Source organism: Phodopus roborovskii, unplaced genomic scaffold (assembly GCF_943737965.1).
Source record: "Phodopus roborovskii unplaced genomic scaffold, PHOROB, whole genome shotgun sequence".
NCBI classification, from domain to species: Eukaryota; Metazoa; Chordata; class Mammalia; order Rodentia; family Cricetidae; genus Phodopus; species Phodopus roborovskii.
Window position 1 is genome coordinate 18551358 of NW_026126418.1, and position 21987 is coordinate 18573344.

Below are 21987 nucleotides of genomic sequence, written 5' to 3' on the forward strand. Positions count from 1 at the left end.
AAAAAAAACAACAGATATGAAATTGATTGGTCAAGTTATATGCAAAGTAAGGAAAAAGGGAAGACTTAAAATCAGAAGAGTAGACACATGATCAGAAGCCAGAGAAACTAAACATAATCTGAAGTGACTCACAAATTTGTCAACAAATTCTATAAACTACAAGAAAAAGATGAGTGCTTGTAAACTTTAGTCTTTCATGAATAAGTAATAAAAAGATAGAGATATTTGTAATATGAACACTCATGTGGGCAAAAAAAATCAGTTGGTCATTAACACCATATATTATTCCCTAGAATCTAGAATCATACATATGATTAATGTTATATAGCCCGAGGCAGTCATATTTAAAAAATATTTATATATACACATATGCAAATAAAAATAATTAATGACAAAAGAAAGTATATAGGTGAAGGTTTGAAGTGAGCAAAGGAAAGAGGGAAATGATGTGATTATATTATAATCTCAAAAATATGATAACTTTTTAGAGTATAGGTTGACTTCCTTCAAATAGATCTAAACATTTAAATGTACTTAAAAACTCATTTAAATGTCTTCCCAAAATTAACGATATCAGTAAATTGGATATTTATTTTGGGAAGCACATTTGTATTCAAAATAGAAAGTAATACAAAATGAGGTACTTTATTCTGAAAAGCCAACAGGTGAGCTAAATAGGACACCTATATCAATGGAGAGAGGATTACTGCCCATACTGGGTAAAACATACTAATGAGAATTTAGATTTCATTATTAAGACACTGTAGTCCTTATGTATATACTTTTATATTTACTTTTATATATAATATACTATTGTATATTGAGATAATCACATGAACAGAAAATGTATATTGCCACCTATTTATAAATAAAAAGGAAATTATAAGAAAATTTAAATTGGGGGCAAATTGATAATAAGAATACATATTTGTTCAGGCTTTAATTAATAACTTCTTTTTGAGCTATCATTAGTTACCTCCTTGTGCATTTCTATATTTTATATCCTTGAGAGTCATTATATCTTTACTATGATTATGAATTACTAAAGTTGATCATGGAAATACCCCAGGGCTTTAGAAATGTACCATACAATCAAGATATCACATGGGACAATGTTGTTCCTAATTGTTCAAACTGTAGCCTCCCAGGCAAATTTTAGTGCCACTCCCTAGTTTTCAGGTTCCAGATGGCTTGATAATATATATTTATGACACAATTTGATAGCCCTAAATAATCCTTTGATTCTATGTTTTGTCTGGTACTCTGAATTTTCCTGATAGTGTTGATAAACATCATATGATATGTCCAGTGGACTGCACTATTTTCAGGGATATTTGTATTAACTACTAAGTAAGATCATTTAAGGACTTTATAACTCTTAGAAAGGACAGGACATCTTCGGTAAATGCATTACTCAGAGGCCCATGTGTTTAGGTGAGTTGATTCTGTTCTGCTATTTCATTGGGATGGGGGAATACTGACTGATATATTTCTAATTTCATATCTGCTATGTATTAATGAAATCAATATTTTAAATATTAGTTAATTATTAAATGCATCATATGAATTATCACTATACTATATCTGAGGAGGTAAGGAAGTGTAACAGTCCTGTCTGAAATATATATATATATATATATATATATATATATATATATATATAAAGACTAATTAAGTGATAAATGGTGTCTCAGAACTTCTATCCCAGTATGCAGTAGGTACATAAAAGATCATAATTTGAGGACCACCATCAACATTTCAAAGCCTCATTGAACTAAATTGTGAATGTGAAGTCAGCTTTGGCTAAGAAGAGAATTTAAGGTGAGCCTGAAATTTATGAGACCTTGTAATAAAAAATAGTGAAGAAAAAATAGAAAATGGGTTTTGTAATTGACAGCTAAATACCTTATTGTTTGGCTACATACAGCCGAGAAGAGGCAGTTTGCCACAGATTGTGTATAAGACATCATAGTATTGAGAATGTGATGGAAAAGTTAACACTTGAGATGAAATGTAGCATATATAGATTGATCAATCCATAAAGGGTTATAGAAATTTGTATTGGTGGTACTAAGATTGAAAATGTTTAGTTGGACAGTATTGAATGTCAGGAGAATGTAGAGTTTTGTTTCATTAATAAAACTTTTAAGTCAGTAAAATTACCACCAAGTTAGAGTGGTAATGCAAATCATCCTCACAGTGTTACATGAACTATTTTTAAAATCATAGGGAAGTATGAGAAATATGACAAGAATCTAGATGTGTTGAACTTGAAACTGATGAGTTTTGTCTAGGAATTGTTTGGCATTGTTTTTTGGAAGATAATATTACTAAAGGTAGACGTGCAAATGAACCAGAAAAGGATAAAGACAAGTATGTAAAAGGTGGAAAGACATGAGTTCTCTGATTAGTTTCCCAGATGAGGTTGTACAGCATCGGTTTCATGGTTTTAGGAAATGATGATTTTGTATATTCAATTCCCAAAGGATGCCACGGACACTTGTCCATGTGTGGCTCTGATTCTGAGAATGATATAATTCATTAAATATAAAACAAAAAACTAATAACTTGAAGCCAGCTGAACTCAATGAGGTATATCTGCTCCCAATCATGGTGTATTTTGTAACATTGATGTCACCATGAACCTCATTTCATATTACTAATATCCTCCTCCTACTGTTTAGGATGTAGCTAGAAGAATCCAGGAATAATAGATCTCTGTTTGGGCAGTTGTTTTTGACAATTCTTTAAAATTCAAGAATGTATTTTCTTCAATGGCTCAGTGACTATAGTGTTTGATTTTTTTTCTCCATCTTCTGAAATATAACAAACAGAAAAAAGGAACAGTTTTATAGTCTATGTTTCTCTTCAGCTAATATGTGACATCAGACAAGGACTATATTTGGCACTACACACAATACAATGAATTCAAATTCAATAAGAACTTAAATGTTTTATATATTTTTGTAGTATATATCCATAATATTCTCCAATGATATGCTTCAAAGAGTAAAAATTAACATTGAAAAATTAATTTTAAAAGAGTAATATAATCCTGAAGTTAGCATATAATAAGAAAATTAAGAATAATATTATTTTACTTTTTTCCTCAGAGTAATATACTGTATACCGTATGTTGGTTTTGCAAGTGTGACATTTTTGCCTTAACTCCCTGTTATGAGCAGTTTTCCTGCCAGCCTGGTCCTACACCCAGGTCAGCCCCTAATAACACAAAGAGAAGCTATATTAGATATAAAGCTGTTGGTCTGTTACTACTAATTCTTATTGGCTAGCTCTGCCTTAAATATTAACCCATTTCTATTAATCTAAGGGTTTCTACTTAGTCTTATCTTACTGGAGAGAAGTTATGGACCTCTTACTCCTCTTGGTTCTTCATTGTAAATCTCCTTCTACACTTCCCAGAATACTCCTTGTCTCCTAATTCCACCTATCTTGCTTTCCTAATGGCCAACAGGGCTTTATTCATTAACCAATAAGAGAAACATATATACAGAATGACATCTCCCATCAACTCCCAACTACTGGAAGTTACAGCATATAATATTTTCTATAAGACTAAAATAATGTTAAGAAATAAAGACATAAAAAGTTTTGGAATTTATGATGCATATTTCCCCTAGCAGGTTTCCCACTTTATTTTTAGTTAGATTAATAGATGTGGTTAGAATGGACCATTTAAAGAGAATGTGTGGGAGAGTATTGATTCACTTTATTTAAATATATCTAGCAATAATATGTCCCCTTTAAAGATATTATGTTTACAATAAATTAAATCATACAATAATATGGGTTATAGGATACAAGTTATATAACCAGGCATTGCTATTAGAGATGAATCTCCAGTATTTTTCAGCCATATTATATAGTACTTGCCAAATTTTACAGTAATTTTTTCTTATTCTTCTCTACTGCAAAAATTAGTTCAGACCTTGACAAATAGTCTTCTCCTCTTTTCTCCATAGAATTCCTGAAAACCAGACTTCTGCAGTGACCTTTATCCTTGTGGGCTTCTCAGAATACCCAGATCTCCAGGTACCACTGTTCTTCCTCTTCCTGACAACATACACAGTCACTGTGCTGGGGAACCTGGGCATGATTGCCATCATCAGGCTCAGCCCCAAGCTCCACACCCCCATGTACTTTTTTCTTAGTCACCTGTCCTTTGTGGATTTCTGTTACTCTACTGTTGTGACTCCAAAACTCTTAGAAAACTTGATTGTGGAAGACAGAAGGATTTCCTTCACAGGCTGTGTCATGCAATTCTTCTTTGCATGCATATTTGCAGTAACAGAAACATTCATGTTGGCAGCGATGGCCTATGACAGGTTTGTGGCAGTGTGCAACCCTCTGCTCTACACAGTGGCTATGTCTCCGAAGCTCTGTTGGTCACTAGTTGCTGCATCATACTCATGGAGTATAACCTGTTCTTTTATATTAATATACTTTATGTTAACCTTGTCGTTCTGTGGGACCAAGTTCATAAATAACTTTGTGTGTGAGCATGATGCCATTGTTGCTGTATCCTGCTCTGACCCCTACATTAGTCAGAAGGTCATTTTCATCGTTGCCACTTTCAATGAACTATGCAGTCTGATGATCATTCTTACCTCTTATGTTTTCATTGTCACCACTGTCATGAAAATGCCTGCTGCTGGAGGACGCTACAAAGTCTTCTCTACCTGTGCCTCCCATCTCACTGCTATCAGCATTTTTGATGGCACTATCCTCTTTCTGTACTGTGTTCCTACCACCAAGAGTTCTTGGCTTCTGGTCAAAGTGGCCTCAGTCTTCTACACAGTCATCATTCCCATGCTGAACCCACTGATATACAGCCTCAGGAACAAGGATGTGAAAAATGCAGTTAGGAAGCTAATGATCTCTCATCAGTCACTGTAAAATGTGGTTTTAGTAAGATGTGGTATTTACATTATATCTGTATCTGTTAAATAAAATCAATATCTTTATTTTCAGTTTCCTTCTATAAATTATTTTAATATCAATTTGTTAAAATACATTAAAACAACCTACAAGCTATAAATATTTTTAAATAATAATATTTAGGCCATTTTTGCTTAATATATTATTCAGAAATTTTAAGAAAATTATTTCTTGTATGTTTGCATATTTGTATACTTTAACATAATATTCCCCAGAAAAGTGTTTAACTCAGTTTTTATATTGAAATATCAGACATTTCAGATAATCTAAAGCCACTTATCAAGGAAGCTTTCATGATACTTTAATTGCAAATATTTACAACCACTGAATAATCACTGATGAAAATGAAAGAAAATCTAATATAATTTTTTCAAGCTATTTTTAAACTGGACTTTTTGTTCAACACAAATGCAAACTATAAATCTTATTAATAAACATTACCATATTTAGAATTAGTAGATTTGAAATTTGCTTGTTATTATACATTGAATTTCTTTCAAACAGTTTTTTGTTTTATTTGTCATTAGGTGTGTGTGTGAGTGCGTGCGTGCATGCCTGTGTGTGTGTGTGTGTGTGTGTGTGTGTATTTGTGTGGTTTTTATAGGTACTGTTTAAGACAGGAGAGGGCTTGAAGCTTCTCTTGAGTTTGAGTATATATTGCTTTTGAGACAAGCAGTGTGCATGCTGGGAATCAAACCTAAGGACTCAGTATGTTCTTATCCATGGAATAATCACTGCTGCTTATATTTTATATTTAGACATATCAAAATAACATTGAAAATATTCATAAAAGAGCAATGTCATTTACTGCAAAGTTTTTATACATCTGTAATTATTTATTGAAATATTTATTTGGATTACAATAGATGCAGATGTATTTACAACTAGTCTATTTGGTTCCCTTAGAAATGTTGATAAAATAAAAGCTAAAACAGATTTTTTTTAGTTATATAAATCTATATATTTTCTTTAGCTTTGGTTTATTTTTGTGTATTATATCCATATTTACTGTAGTGAAGTGTTATGTCATAGTGGCTTTGATCTACACATTTATCTATATACTAGATAGTCATGATAGCAGTTTTAAATATCTTTATCTTCTTTATCTGAGAGAGGAATAATCCAGACATTAATAATGCAGAAATACTATTAAACATCAAATTCAAACATTTTATCAAATGGGATATGTAATTTGTTAGGAATTTAAATTTTTTTGGTCATTTAAACTTCATGTACGTAAACATTTATGATACAGTGTATAGAATTATTGGGATCATTGTAGTATAAGTTACATGACAGGTTTCTATACCCAATCACAGTCAATAATGTCTATACCTATCTATATATCAAACAGATCCATCAGCAGATAGTTTATGATGCAATGTAAAAATAAGAGTATGTGGAGAGAAGTGTGCTCAGTGGTTAATTTCACATCCTACACTTACAAAAATTCAGTATTGCCTGACGCTATCTAGAATTCTAGCATAAGATGCCATGGACTATGAGGGCATCACAACTCACCCTCCAACACTCATATACATACAAAAAAAAAGAGTAGGAGGAAGGTTGGAGAGATGGTTCAGTGGTTCAGAACATGGGCTACCCTTGTTGAGGATCCAAGTTAAATTTCTAGGCCCCACATGACAGCTTATAGTCACTTGTAAAACCTATGCCCAGGATTATCTAGCTCTCATCTGACCTCCTTGGTTACCAGCCATACATATTGTGTACAGGCAAACATATAGATGAAATACTAGTACATATAAAATAAACAAAAAAATTGAAAAGAATGTGAGTAATGTTATTAAAATTTGATTTGATGGGTCCTGATATTAACTGCATATAAGTGAGAGAATTCAGTAAAATAATCACAGGAGAAATCAGAGTGATTGATGTGTTTCTGTATACTATGAATATATGTTTCTCTTATTGGTTGATGAGTAAAGCTGTTTTGGACAATGGACAGGGAGGATGTAGCCAAACAGGAAATATAGGTAAGACTATGAGACTAGGAGAATTCTGGAAAAAGAGGAATGCAGAGAGTGAGTCTCTAGGAAGATGCCATGTAGCTGCTGAGGAAGAAAAAGGCTCAGGCATTACTGGGAAGCCAAGACCATGTGGAGATATGCAGACTAAAAGAAATATGTTAATAATTAAGAGAGAGTTAGCCAATAAGAATTCTGAGCCACAAGCTAAATAAACATTGTATAGTTAATATAAGCCTCTGTGTGTTTGTTTGGAACTAAATAGCTGTGTGACTAGGCAGGATACAAACCTTCACTCTATATGTTTTGTGCAAAGGGGGGCATAACTCCATGACCCTGAGATTAAGAGTCTCGGGGATACTGAACACACACACACACACACACACACACACACACACACACACACACACACAGAATCAATCTTCCTCGTCCCACGTGATTGAGTCGGGGGTTGAGGGATGAATAGATGAGAACAAAAAATAAATAAATAAATAAATAAATAAATAAATAAATAAATAAATGGTCTCATAATAGAGGTAGCTACTATAAGTTTGAAGAGAAAACTGAGAAATGTCCGGAGACCTACATGGATGACCACAACAATCTGAGCAACAGTGGAAAGGCTACCTTATACTTCATATGCCCTTCCCTGATAATGTGATTGATAACTAATTATATGTCATCATAGATCCTTCATCTAGTAGCTGATGGAAACAGAAGCAGACACTAAACAGAAGCAGACAGCTAAACACTGAGCTGAATTCCTGGAATCCAGTTGCCGAGAGGGAGGAGTGATAAAAAAGGGGTCAAGACCAGGCTACAAACCCATAGAGAAAGCTGACCTGAACAAGGGGAAGCTCATGGACCCCCAGACTGATAGCTGGGAAAACAGCATTGGACCAACTCAGACCCCCTGAACATGGGTCTCAGTTACAAGGCCTGGGCAGTCTAAGGGACCTCTGACAGTAGAACCAGGTTGTATCATTGGTGCACAAAAGGACTTTGTGGAGGGATAATCCCTTCACCTAGAGACAGGAGGGAGGGACTAGACAAATGATGATCCCTCCTGGAAGTCATCCCTGTAGGGGGTGGGTGGGATGGGAGGTGGTTTGGGGTAGCATGGGAAGGAGGGAGGAAGGGTGGGAGGAAGGGACAGAGAATTGGGATCAACATGTAAAGTAAGAAAAAAAAAAAAAAGAATCAAGTACAGCTTCTTGTATTTTCTCAGGTGGGCTCTGTTTGCTAGAGGCAATCAGAGGTTCAGGTCCTAACTAAGCATTAGCAGCAAAAACAAAACAAAACCAAACCAAACAAAACAAAAACAAACAAACAAACAAACAAACAAAAAAAAAAAACACCACATGGCTCTCTTAAGAGGCCCTGCTACTGAACACTTATGTGGTGGTTATTAGCAGCCACTTGCATGCTTCTTGGTGGCATGGACCTAGAAACTATGAAGAATTGTGACAATATGCATGGCTCCCACCAGTACCTCTGCCATGTAGTTCTACTCTCATAAAATTAAGGAATAGTATAGGGCCAGCACTGCTGTTATCTTTCCCATGCTGTTTAGCAGGACAAAGACTCATGTGGTCAGAAAAAGAGATATACTGTAAATAGAGATTCAGAGGGGGGGAAAAAAACTCTCCAAATGGTTTAAAATACATTTTAAAAAAATATGTAGGCTTGAAAGAGAAAAGAAAAAATGATAGAGAAAGTTCTTAAAAAAGAAATAGAGTAGCTAGGTGTGGTGGCAAATGCCTTTAAACCCAGCACTTGGTAGGCAAAATCAGGTGATCACTGTGATTTCAAAGCCAACATGGTCTACAGAGTGAATTCAAGAACAGCCAAAGATACACAGAGAAACCCTGTTGCGAAAAAATATCAAAAATTAAAAATAAAAGAATTGGAGTAATAAAAAAGCCACATAAAGATGGAAAATACACAGATAATTTGGATACTGTATGTTGTCATGTTGTCTTTGAATTGTTTGATTGCTGAGGAAGGAACAACACCTGCTAAATGATATTTGATTATATATTCTGCAAGATTAATCCAACCTACATATTTTAAAAATGCCTTGACTTCAAAATTTAAGTTCAAGGACATGTCACTATGGAAAAGAAATTCTGCTTTCAATTACTCAGATGGAAAGCTGTGGATTTTTTCCAGAATAATATGGTTTGATCAAACAAGACCTCCTGATGCAGTGGCCCAAGTGATCCATCATTCAAAACAACTGAGATACTATAGCTTCATAGACTACTACAGCCAGGATTTGGCCATGGTTGCGGGTTTTCTTAGGATCCCCATGTGATGCTACCAAATAGCAGGAAGCAGTTTAGAAAGAACTATACCCAAATTCCCAAATATTGTTTATAAATGTTTGTTTTTATTTAAATAGGATTGGTTATAAATGGTTAATGATCACATTCCAAAGAAAATATCACATAGAAATGAATATTTTACATTAGTATGGATTTGGGTTTATTAATACAGATTTAAGGTCTAATTTGCTATATGTTTAACACTAGTCTTGTTTATGTATGTTTATACAGCTCATTAAAAATGTAATATATAATTAAATACAGATTATAGATAATCACATAAGGTAGTCAAAAATGTATAGTGAAGTTAGTTAGGTATTCTATATATACTAAAATATATTTCAAATGAATAGATATTCTTCAAAACCTTTTAAAGACGTACAGAATATAGCATTTTAAATGGCTTACTAGGGTTTTCATGAAAATGAGACACAACTGCTCTTGGCAATTCTAATTATGCCAGAAAGAAATATCAGTGTAAAGGGATATTCACTTTGTCTCCTTCTGTGGCACTGACCATGCCCATTGGGGGGTGGAGCCAGGGACGGAAGTGACCTGTGGGAGGAGTCTGAGGAGGAGCCGGGGAATGCTCTCTTGCTGGCAGGCCAAGGAGAGGAAAGCATCCAGTGGAACTTGCTGGTGTTCATCTACTAGGTTGTAAGTTATTTCTCCCTGAATAAACATCTATTCGGCCTATTTGTTTATCCTGATCCTTAATTTAACTGTAATATATAAACATAGAAGAAACTCATGGAATTTGCCTTTAGCATGGCAGGAATTGCCATTTGGACAAGAAACTGCTCTTGCCTGAACTGCTAGACAGCATGCTATCCAAACTGGACAAGCAAGTTAAATGAATAATGACTGCTAAACTTGCCAAGAGACAAGATGGTCCTTCAAGTTTCCAGCTTTGTCAAAGTCTCCCAGACCTATAGCCTGAAAAGGAATGTGCCAACATTTAGAGAAACTTTGAGTGACTGTCCAGGAATTTGGATATCTCTGTCTATATTAGAGTTTATATAGTATTCTTCTTGGGTCTTTGATAGAGTTGAAGACAGATAATTATGGTTATGTTTTTCCTTAGTTATGCTAAAAGATAAGTTACATATAAAACTTTAGGCTCACAAAGATAGATGATAAAATATTTTCATTTAATTTTCTAAATGTAAATGGACTAAATATTGTTAAACATAGTTCATGCTTAATAACTGTTTTGTTATATATATTTATTTACTATGTTAGAGTGAAATCTTCCTTTCTATTTAGACAGAAAGAGATGTCCCTCTGTATACTGTGAATATGTTTCTTTTATTGGTTGATGAATAAAGCTGTTTTGGACAATGGACAGGAATGATGTAGACATACAGGAAGTATGGGTAAGACTATGAGACTAGGAGAATTCTGGAAAGAGGAACTCAGAGATTGAGTCTCTAGGAAGATGCCATGTAGCTGCTGAGGAAGAAAGAGGCTCAGGTATCACTGGGAAGCCAAGACCATGTGGACATACACAGTCTAAGAGAAATATGTTAATAATTAAGAGAGAGCTAGCCAATAAGTAACCTGAGTCATAAACCAAACGGTTTATAATTAATTCAAGCCTCTGTGTGTTTAGTGGGTACTAAACAGCTATTGGACTGGGTGGAAAAGAAAACTTAAGTCAACAAAACAGCACATGTCCAGCATGTCCAGCACAGTTATGGGAGATGGGATATGTATAAATAGTAAATATATGTGTGTATTTTATATATATATATGTATATATAGCTAAGGGTATTATAATTACATGCATGCATAAATATTACATACATATAATACTTTTAGTTATATATAAATCTTATATATATATATTAAGGGCATTATATATTCATTATATATAATTTATAATATATGTGTATTGTTACACATGCATGTATGAAACATAATGTGTATATATATATATATATGTATACATATATATGGTTTGTTGAACTGCTGCTAGTAGCTCTTTTTACATTTGATTTTCTGTATTTTAATCCATTAAAGTCACTACATATTCATTATGATTAGAGAGTAAAGTTGATAGTATGAATGCCCAGGGGCTTTAGAGATATAACATACAATCCCATGGGGCATTATTACATATATTAATTCAAATTGTAGCCTCCTAGAAAGTTTTTCATCAAAAATCCCTAATGTCTTGATCCCAAAGGCCTTGATGCCATATATCTGTACCAAAGATTGGAACCAGTATTTAATTTTTAGATGCAATGTTTGATCTGGTATGTTTGATTTTTTTTTCTTTGAGAGAGTGACTAAACTTCATTTTAAACACTAATTAAAATATACTGCTGACAGAAATTCTTCCAAGGCTTTTTCTGTTTATTAACAAGTAAATAAGAAGACTTTTGTCTTCTTAACAAAGAAATTTTAAGTAAATGCATCACTCGAGGCCCTTTGTATTTAGGTGAGTTGATTCAGTCTTGTTATTGCATTTGAATGAAGGACCTTAATATTATTTACAAGAGAAAACCAGATTTGTGGATCCCAGAAACCTTAAGTAGAACTTTCTTCCCTAATAAATCATCCTTAGTACCCTTGACTGATTCCTTCTTCTTTTTATAGTGGATATTTTCTGTTTATCAATCAAGGAAAAACATGCTAGCAAGAAATAATAATATCCAATTTATCATAAAACTTTATAGGTAATGACACAACAATAAATATTCTTTAAAAAGGAGATTTCAACAATAGTATGACAGAGGGGTATGGTATTCTCAGTACTTAGAAGGTGGAAGCTGGAAGATCAGGTTTATGAATCCTTCGTTAATTAAGTTGTAAATTTGTGGCTACATAGTTATTTAAAGCCAGACTGAGCTATATGAGATATGGTCTAAGAAAACAAAAAGAAATGAAAAGTGAATAATTTTTAATAATGGAGAAATACCAACATCCTTTTTTGGCTATATATAGGAGAAATAAATATAATGGGTAATCCTACCATAGAAAGTGATTCAATAATATATGAGAATATTGGGAACACAGAAAAAAAATTAATTTTCTTAGATTAATATATACATTATAACCGGTTGTTAAATATTTTAGGTTTGACAAGAATGTATCAGCAATAGTGAGACTGGATATGTAGAGATTGGTGAGTTTAAGAAGTCATGACAATATAGATTTCATGTCCTAATCCTAAAATATTTGTTATCCATAAAGTAAACACTGCCAGCCTAACATGATCATGTAAATTACTCTCAAAATGTCACATAAACTTTTGTTTTGTGCTGGCTAAAGTTGTTTTTGGACAAACTCATACATGTGCAGTGAACTCTCTTTATTTCCACAATATTTCCTTTATGATCTGCCTTTCATTCTTTGCACAAGTTCCTCTCCCTACTATATGCTTTTCACTTATTTTGTTTTCTGCTTTTCTTATTTTAAAACATTCTACATGGTAATATGTTTGCAAGTACCACTGAAGCCTGATGGGATTGTTATTTTGGTTCCAAACTGAAGCCAATGATTATTCTTATCCTTCAATGTAACATTTGTCTATAATTCTGCAATGAGTTGAGCCTGATGAACCCTTCTCTGATCCAGGGGAATTGACAGCTTCACTTTGTGCAGAGTCAGCCCAAATAACAGTAGCTATGCTTCTCAGAGCTCTGCCTTGCCCAAATTTTGAACTTACACTCCTAGTACTTAGCTTTAAGTTCCCACAGACTTTCTGTTCCTTATTCCATAATATTTCCTAATCCCCGCATGTTGTTTTATCTCAATAGAACGTTCAGAGCTCAACATTCATAAGTCCGTTTTTGTGAGCATCCGGAGAAGCCATTAATCTCTTAATTCACTATTGCTTTTAACAATTTATTCTCAACAAGCCCAGCATTACTATGATCGCAGTACGATGAATATTATTAATCTAAAATAAACCTTTACTATTCAAATGTATTCAGTATTAATAGAAATGTATTAAACATTAGCAGAGAACAGTTGCATAATATATTTTGAAATTATGTTACTTGATATTTAAAATATACTGAAAAGGTAAATAAAGAAAAATAATCTAAATAAAAAATTCAGAATATTATAAAAAAAGATGACTGACATTTACTTTTCGATGTTCTTCATGTTTTATGAGAAATACTGTCATGTAGCTTGACTTAGACACTCACTTGTGATCCTTCGGCTTTTATAAGCTTTTATGCTGAATTCCAAGAGAACAACTTTCATATTTGTATTTTAAGCTCTGAATTAATGGTGTGACACAGCAGTAAATAAGCTGCAGATGATGATAGTGTTGATTTATTGCCAAAAGGACACTAATCTACTTTCAAATTTATGCTAGTGGTTAGATCGCAAGTCTCAGGAATACAACAGTCTATGATAGTAGTGGCAATATTTTAAAATATAGCTTGATAAGTTTGGAATTCTCTATTACTGCATTAGTTTTCTTTGCAATGTATTAAACTGAAATAAATTTTCATTCAGTATGTGCTGTATAAGTAAAATGTTGAAATAATTACAGAGAAACTTGTTATATTTTTAGTCATATTCTATAGTACTTATGGAAGAGTTTATTATGTTGTTTGTTTTTTGTTTTGTATTGTTTTGTTTTTTTTACTGCTCTCTATTACAAACATTAGCTCTGACTTTGAGAAATTTTCATTTTTCTCCATAGCACTCAAAAAAACAAGACATCTGAGGTTACCTTTATCCTTGTGGGCTTCTCAGAATATCCAGATCTCCAGGTACCACTGTTCCTCCTCTTCCTGACAATATACACAGTCACTGTGCTGGGGAACCTGGGCATGATTGCCATCATCAGGCTCAGCCCCAAGCTCCACACCCCCATGTACTTTTTTCTTAGTCACCTGTCCTTTGTGGATTTCTGTTACTCCACTGTCGTGACTCCCAAACTCTTAGAAAACTTGATTGTGGAAGACAGAAGGATTTCCTTCACAGGCTGTGTCATGCAATTCTTCTTTGCATGCATATTTGTAGTAACAGAAACATTCATGTTGGCAGTGATGGCCTATGACAGGTTTGTGGCAGTGTGCAACCCTCTGCTCTACACAGTGGCTATGTCTCCGAAGCTCTGTTGGTCACTAGTTGCTGCATCATACTCATGGGGTATAACCTGTTCTTTTGTATTCATACACTTTATGTTAACCTTGTTGTTCTGTGGGACCAAGTTCATAAATAACTTTGTGTGTGAGCATGATGCCATTGTTGCTGTATCCTGCTCTGACCCCTACATTAGTCAGAAGGTCATTTTCATCTTTGCCACTTTCAATGAACTAAGCAGTCTGATGATCATTCTTACCTCTTATGTTTTCATTGTCACAACTGTCATGAAAATGCCTGCTTCTGGAGGACGCTACAAAGTCTTCTCTACCTGTGCCTCCCATCTCACAACCATCACCATTTTCCATAGCATTATCATCTGTCTTTACTGTGTTCCCACTACCAAAAGCTCTTGGCTTCTGGTCAAAGTGGCCTCAGTCTTCTACACAGTCATCATTCCCATGCTGAACCCACTGATATACAGCCTCAGGAACAAGGATGTGAAAGATGCAGTTAGGAAGCTAATAAGCTCCCATTCATCACCATAAAATGTGGTTTCTAAGCAAGTTAATTTTCTTGCTGAACAGCAAATAAACTTTTTTCTTTTCATAATGAATGCTAGTGTTAGCTCACTCCCACATTTAATATCATGAATTGTAAACTTTAAATATTATTATAGATTTATACCTGTATTATATAAAGTAAAATTTCATGCATTTACTTTTATGGAAATTATTATATATATGTGCTGAGTATGATTTTCAGTAGGTATTTTTGATCTTTCAAGACAGGGTTTCTCTGTGTAATATCCTTGTTTGCCCTGAGACTTGTTTTTATAGACCAGCTTGGCATTACACTCACAGAAATCCACCTGCCTCTGTCTACTGAGTGATAGGATTAATGGCATGTACTACTCTTCTGGGCTTTGATACAATTTTTAATTCCAGGATTTGTGTAAATTTTAAAATGACTGTATAATTTCATCAAGGAAAAGTTTGTTCCTGAGAACTACTAAATAGGAGATGTTGACAATGATTTTTGTTTAAATTTAACTATGCACTAACTATGTTTGCACTAGAAATTTATTATTTCAACAAGCATAAATGTTTAATTCCCATAATTTCCTTTGATTTTCCTGTTTTGAATACCATCTTAATATGAACAATGTTGTGAAAAATGCAGTTGGGAAGCTATTAAGCTTTACTTTTCATCATAAAATGTGGATTCTGAGCAAGTATTTATTTCAGGGCCTACAAATAAAGCTTTTGCTCAGGGTTCAAAAAGAGATGCTACAATAAGTGAAGGAAGTAAAATTTGAGGGCTATAGAAAAAGAATCTTCTCACACCATGTTCTTTGTTGTTCTTTTCAAGTCTAATTTTCTGTTTCATTCATTCTTCTTCTTTTTCATTTTCCTATCTTTTTATATTTCCATAAATTTTTCTACTCTCTTCATATCTGTCTCCTTCCAGAAGCTTGAAGCAAAAGATAATAGATGCAGAATTAGATTCTCATTGGTCAGAGCACATTCCTAAGCTAAGTAGTAAAAGTAGAGCCATTGTCATGCCAACATAAAATTTCCAGGTTATGGAAGTGAGATTGTAGCCAGAGGGCTGAGGCTACAATGAGATAAACTCTGAGACATAGATATATAGTTAACAGACTTGCAATAAAAAACTACACATACTTTTCTCTGTAACCTTGGTAATTATCTGTGACTCTGACCTTTTGCATACTGCAAAGTTTTCTTTTCTTTTTATTTCTCATATTGATTCCAGTAACCTCTCCCTCCCTCTGTCCCTCCCTCCTTCCCTGTTTTCCTCTCACCCCTCCCTCAAATGTGCCCCCACACTCCACATGAGGGTGATGCCATCCAGGATGGGTCATCTAAATCTGTCCAGTCATTTCAAGTAGGGACTAGGACTTCTCTCCTATCTCTATGTTAAGGGAGTATCCCTCCATGGGGGTTGTGCCTGCAAGGTCCTTTTGTGCACCAGGAATACATCCTGTTTCCACTGTCTGAGGTCCCTTAGAATGCTCAGTCCTTCTAGCTGAGATCATGTTCAAGGGTTCTGAGTCAGTCTCATGCTGGATTCTCAGCTATCAGTCTGGGGGCCCATTAGCTCCTCCTTGTTCAGGTCAGCTCTCTCTATGTTTTCTGCAGCATGGTCTTGCCCTCTCTGCATATGGATTCTAGTTCTGCTCAGTGTTTAGGTGTCGGTGTTTGCTTCTGTTTCCAACAGGTACTAGAAGAGAGCTCCATGATGGTGGATAAGTTAGTCACTGATCTCATTATCAGGGAAAGGCATTTATGGTAGCCTTTCCATGGTTGCTCAAATTGTTAGTTGGAGTCAGTCTTGTAGTTCTCTGGACCTTTCTTTAGGTTTAGTTTTCTCTTCAAACCAATAATGACTCCATCTTTTACTCTCTCTCTCTCTCTCTCTCTATATATATATATATATATATATATATATATATATATATATATATCCTGTTTTCTATTCCTCCCCTGACTCAATCTTCCTCTTTCCTCTCCTTCTCTTTCTCCTAGTTCCCACTCAACTCACTGGCCCTCACTCCCCATGCGTTATGGAGAACTTGTCCCTTTCCCCTTCTGTGATGGACCCTATATTAATCTCTTAGAATCTACCTTGTATCCTAGTTCCTCTGGCAGTATGAATTATAGGCTGGTGATATTTGTTCTAGGTCTAAAATCCATATATGAGTGAATACATACCATGTTCCTCAATTTGTGACAGGGTTACCTCATTCGGGATGGTTTCTTCAAGTTCCAACCACTTGCCTGTGAATTTCAAGATTCCATTGCCCCCCCCCCCACAGAGTAGTATTCCATTGAGTAGATGTGCCACATCTTCGTTATCCATTCTTCAATTGAGGGGCATCTAGGTTGCTTCCAGGTCCTTGCTATTACAAATAGTGCTGCTACAAACATATTTGAACACATGTCTTTGTTGCATGGATGTGGATTATTTGCATATATGCCTAAGAGGAGCTGGGTCCTGATTCCCATTTACCTGAGGAACTTCCATACTGATCTCCAAAATGGCTGTACAAGTTTGAAGTCCCACCAGCAGTGGAGGAGTGTTTCCCTTTCTCCATATCCTCTCCAGCATGATTTGTCATTTGTGTTTCTAATTTTAGCCATTCTGGCAGGGGTAAGATAATATCTCAAAGTTGTTTTGATTTGCATTTTCTTGATAGCTAAAGATGTTGAGCACTTTCTTAATTGTCTTTCAGCCTTTTTGGTTTCCTCTATTGAGAAATCTCTCTTCAGTTCTGTACCTTTTTTTTTTTTTTTAATAGAGTTGTTTGGTATTTTGTTTACTAGTATCTTGAGTTCTTTATATATTTTGGAGATCAGCCTTTTGTCAGATGTAGGATTGGTGAATTATTTTCCCAGTCTGTGGGCTGCCATTTCATCTGGTTTGAGAATAGTGTCTTATTATATAGAGCTCATTTCAAGATCTGATTTCCCACTTGTTTGTTTTTGCCTTACATCTTCTAGGATTAAAACATCCATACTACATCCACTTTCATTCCTTCTTATATAGTTAGGAATCTAGCACAGGTAAATTACATTTCATATTATAATTTATATTTGTCTAAGTAGTTGCTAATAACCATGTATTTTTATAAATATGCATATAATATTTTGCTAATATTTCAATGTAGCTTTACATCTGTAATTGTTTATTAAATTTTTATTTGGATACTTCATAATAAATATTTAGGTAATTGTAGATCATTTCTACAATATAACAAACGGTATGTAACTATATCAAACTCATATTCATCTCTTATTCACTAAAATAGACTATATATATATATATAAAAATAAAGCAGTAGTCCATAAACAATGAGATTGCTGGAATATCTCTGATTTTGTCTTTTGAGATGCTCAGACTTCACAATGGGGCCCTTTTGATCAAGCATTCTTCATTTTTAGAACTTCCTTATCATGTAGCTATTGGTCCTTCTTGGTTGCAGAATCACGTTTTCATTCAAAAAACATACTGCAATTTCCTGCTATATTTTTGTTAGTTACCATTTTAGTACTCAAAGTAAATCATGTAGTTTGGATAAGATAAGAATATCATCCACAACTTGTAGCACTACAAAGTTTTGATAAGCAAAACTGAAAAGAGTTGGTAGAATATTATTAAAACTGACAATTTTCTAATATTCATAAAATAGTTTTCCTTTAAACTTGTTCTTCACTGATAATCTTATAACTTTATAAGATATACCATAGAATTGATAATATCCAATAAATGAGTTTACTGAACCTCTTAACTGACATATATTTGAAAGCTTTAAATCTTTGTGTTCTTCTGGTATAATGTAGAGCTTTCCTACTGGATATTTGCATCTTGCTAGTCATCATTAAATTTATGAACTGATTATGTAGATTTCAATTACTGGATGTTATTTCATTTTTATAAATTTTACTTGTATTCATGCCACCATATTTAGTTCTCTGTTTACAAACAAAAAAATCATTAGATAACTTTGTCCCTCACTGCCTATTATATCCTGGTTGTGGAGGGCCCCTGGAATTAAAGGCCTACCAATAGTTTTTTGATAAACTGGAAGAAGATTAATATTTAGAATACACAATGGAGAAAAAAAAAGAACTTTTTCAATGTAGAGTTCTCAAAAATAAATAAAATTACTGATGAATACTTTTCATGAGCAACACTCTTTGACAAAAAAAAATAAATGAAGTTTAACATACTTTTAAACCCCTTTGAATTCAGGCACAATAACTAATATCAAGAAAATACGTGGAAATCAGTGATTCTATGGTTACTGGGAAGAAGAAAACTTTTTTTCACTATTTCTGGGCCTATAAACTGGTGTAGAGACTTCTATGTGAAACTTTGTAGTAAAGCTAAACTTAGAAGTGACCCAAATATGTCACTCCAAAGAGTGATAAAAAACATTTTATTCCTCCTACAAAGAAGGTTAACCCTTTGTTATCATTGCTTCTCTACTTAAAAGAGCCAGATTATGGAGCCATACTAGATATTCAATAACAAATTATAGTTTATACAAGAAATTATAGTCTATATATAAACAATTGAATTTGATTTCTCTGTGAAGCATAAGAAAATCATAAAACTAAAGGAAAGTGGTTGAAACAAACAAACAAACAAACAAACAGAAAAACATACTAAGAGATGTTTCTTTGCCCCAGATGAACAAATGTTGTATGTTCTGCAGAGAATGCAAATCCTCTTTATTCCAGTGTTTAGACTAATATTTTGTAGATTGTCAAGAGCCTATCAAGTTCATGAAATGAAAAAGACATGAAATTTGCCTAAAAATTGGGGCATAGTAGAACACATGTGATTTGAAAATAATAAAAGAGTTATATCAGCTTTAGAAGGCTTTGTTTTGCATGGTCTGGGAAGGTAGTGAGGAGCTAGGTTTACCAAATAAGAACATAAGAAAAGGCTTATGTAAACCTCCCATTACATAAGTATATTGAGACATCAATTAGAACATTGAGTTATAAAAGTTTAAATGTATGTAACAGAAATGGCTATAGGTAAGGGCTAAGAGACCTGCCCTAACCCCTACCCAGGTTTCTAAATGTGAAATGTTTCTTAGGAGCAAAGGAAGAGGTAAAAGATTTCTATAGTAACTTCACACACAAGCTGAGGGTCATGTGCTCTTTATTATTGTGTTGCTACTCTAATAATCCTGTCCTACTTCTAACTTCCCTAAGCTTCTTCCAGCCTCTTGTATTCTCTAGTCTAGGCTCTTTTGTTCTTCTATTGTTCTGCCATGCTGTAAATGTTTCTAGCTATATAAACTTACAGTCATCAATTCTCCACCTCTAGCCAGGTACAGGGCTGGGGTTCTTCAGGGTCACAGAAACAAATAAAAGTTTTACATTAAGAGGTAACTATCAGCCTGTTCTATGGCTCAAGGAGTGGGTGGTTGGAGGCTCCAACAACTTCTTTTTTATTCCTGTACCTTTTTTAAATTAATTTACTTTTTACATTCCAATACCTATACCCCCTCCCTTCTTTCCTCCTGATTTCCCCACTTTTTCCCATCTGCTCCTTGGGAGCCTGTACCATCATCTTATTGAGGCAAGGCGAAGGCATCTCTCCACCACCACATCCCTGTGTCAATGATAAGCAAGGTATTTCTCTATTTAGAATAGGTTATAATAAGGCAGTTTGTGTAACAAAGTTTGATTTTGAACTCACTGCCAGTGGCCTCATATATTGTCCCAGTCACACCATTGTCACCTATATTAAGGGAGTCTATCTAGTTCAGTCTTATATAGATTCCCCATTTGTCATACCTGAGTCAGTGGTCTCTCACTAGCTCTGGTCAGCAGATTCTATGGGTTTCCCCATTATGGTCTTGACTCCTTTGCTAATATTATCACCTCTCCCTCACTTAGATTGCATTCCATGGGCTTGACACAATGGTTAGTTGTGCATTTGTGTATCTGCTTCCATATGTTTCTGGAAGAGGGTTCTAGCTTCTCTGGGGTTGTGGATTGTAAGTTGTGTATCTCTTGCTCTATGTCTGGTATCCACTTATGAGTGAGTATGTACTATATTTGTCTTTCTGGTTTTGGGATACTTTACCCAGGATGTTTTTTTCTAGTTATGTCTGGAAACTTCCTAAAGGGATAGGAGGTTAATTAAGGGAGAGAGAGACTAAGTTATTAAAGAAATCTGAGAAGTATATGTACAAATAGATATATTCTTAAATGTGACTAGTTAAATAAGTTAAAGGTTAATGCAGCATTAGCTTGGGACAGCACTTCCTTATCTGCTGGCAGAGTGAATACCAAACACTGTTATTCTCTATCTCTCTGAAATGTAAGGATCAACAGCTTTAGATATACTGTAATTCTTGTCCTTGGGCATCTGTGAATGTCTCAGTTCAGGTCTCTTTGCCTGGACATTAACACTAATCAACTCTCTGCCAGGGAAGATAGTTGCAGAGAGGCAGAATGCTAAGTTTATGCAAAGATCTGGTTGAGAGAGCAGGAGTATTGATTGTGATTACTTTTTTGCAAGAATAATGCATTGCTGTGGGAATCATCGAAGATAGCAATGCACTGGAGAAAATGTGCAGAGTCAATGATTACCACACTGTACTGCTCTGGAAAAAGTGCCAAGCTATAATGTAGGAAAAAGAACTCTGTGCACAAGAACCCACATTGGGGACAGCTTAACATACTTCAAAGATTCTTTATTATCTTGCAGATAAGGTTGAGATATTCACCTCTGGTGACAATATTACTCATATCCTTGCGAAATGAGGTATGGCCTTCAAGAGTTAAGCAATCTCTGATGGATTCATCCCTGAAGTATGCACTGAACTCTCACTGCATAATTCTGAATTCCATAGCAACTAGATAACATGATTGCCAGGAGCCAATAGTTAGTAAATGAGAATCTCAGAATTAAATTTGGGCTACCTGTTTATAAAGTTGTGTTTATGGAAAATTATATAGGGACCCCTAAATAGCACAACATATTGGTTTCCACAAGAAGTACATCTTAGGATAAAGATAATGATACCAGACATGTGAGTTGTGGGGCAGTGAGAAATAAAGCTGTCTGATACTTGGTACTTTCTACAAAGCTGGCTGTTTTAAAATGCTGACAGG

General features: G+C 34.4%; 2 protein-coding genes across 2 annotated transcripts; both read left to right on the top strand.

The window, feature by feature from the left end:
- Positions 1-1405: 1405 nt before the first annotated feature.
- Positions 1406-9311, top strand: LOC127222006 (olfactory receptor 5D13; the record flags this gene model as incomplete). The annotated part of the gene is made up of 3 exons (XM_051183928.1): positions 1406-1434; positions 3984-4896; positions 9297-9311. Coding segments are annotated over exons 1-3 (957 nt in total), but the record flags the coding sequence as incomplete, so codon positions are not given.
- A 1332-nt stretch (positions 9312-10643) lies between these two features.
- LOC127221835 (olfactory receptor 5D13) lies at positions 10644-14871 on the top strand. The gene is made up of 2 exons (XM_051183821.1): positions 10644-10647; positions 13916-14871. Exons 1-2 carry the CDS (start codon positions 10644-10646, stop codon positions 14869-14871), a joined length of 960 nt encoding a protein of 319 aa, XP_051039778.1.
- Positions 14872-21987: the final 7116 nt, after the last annotated feature.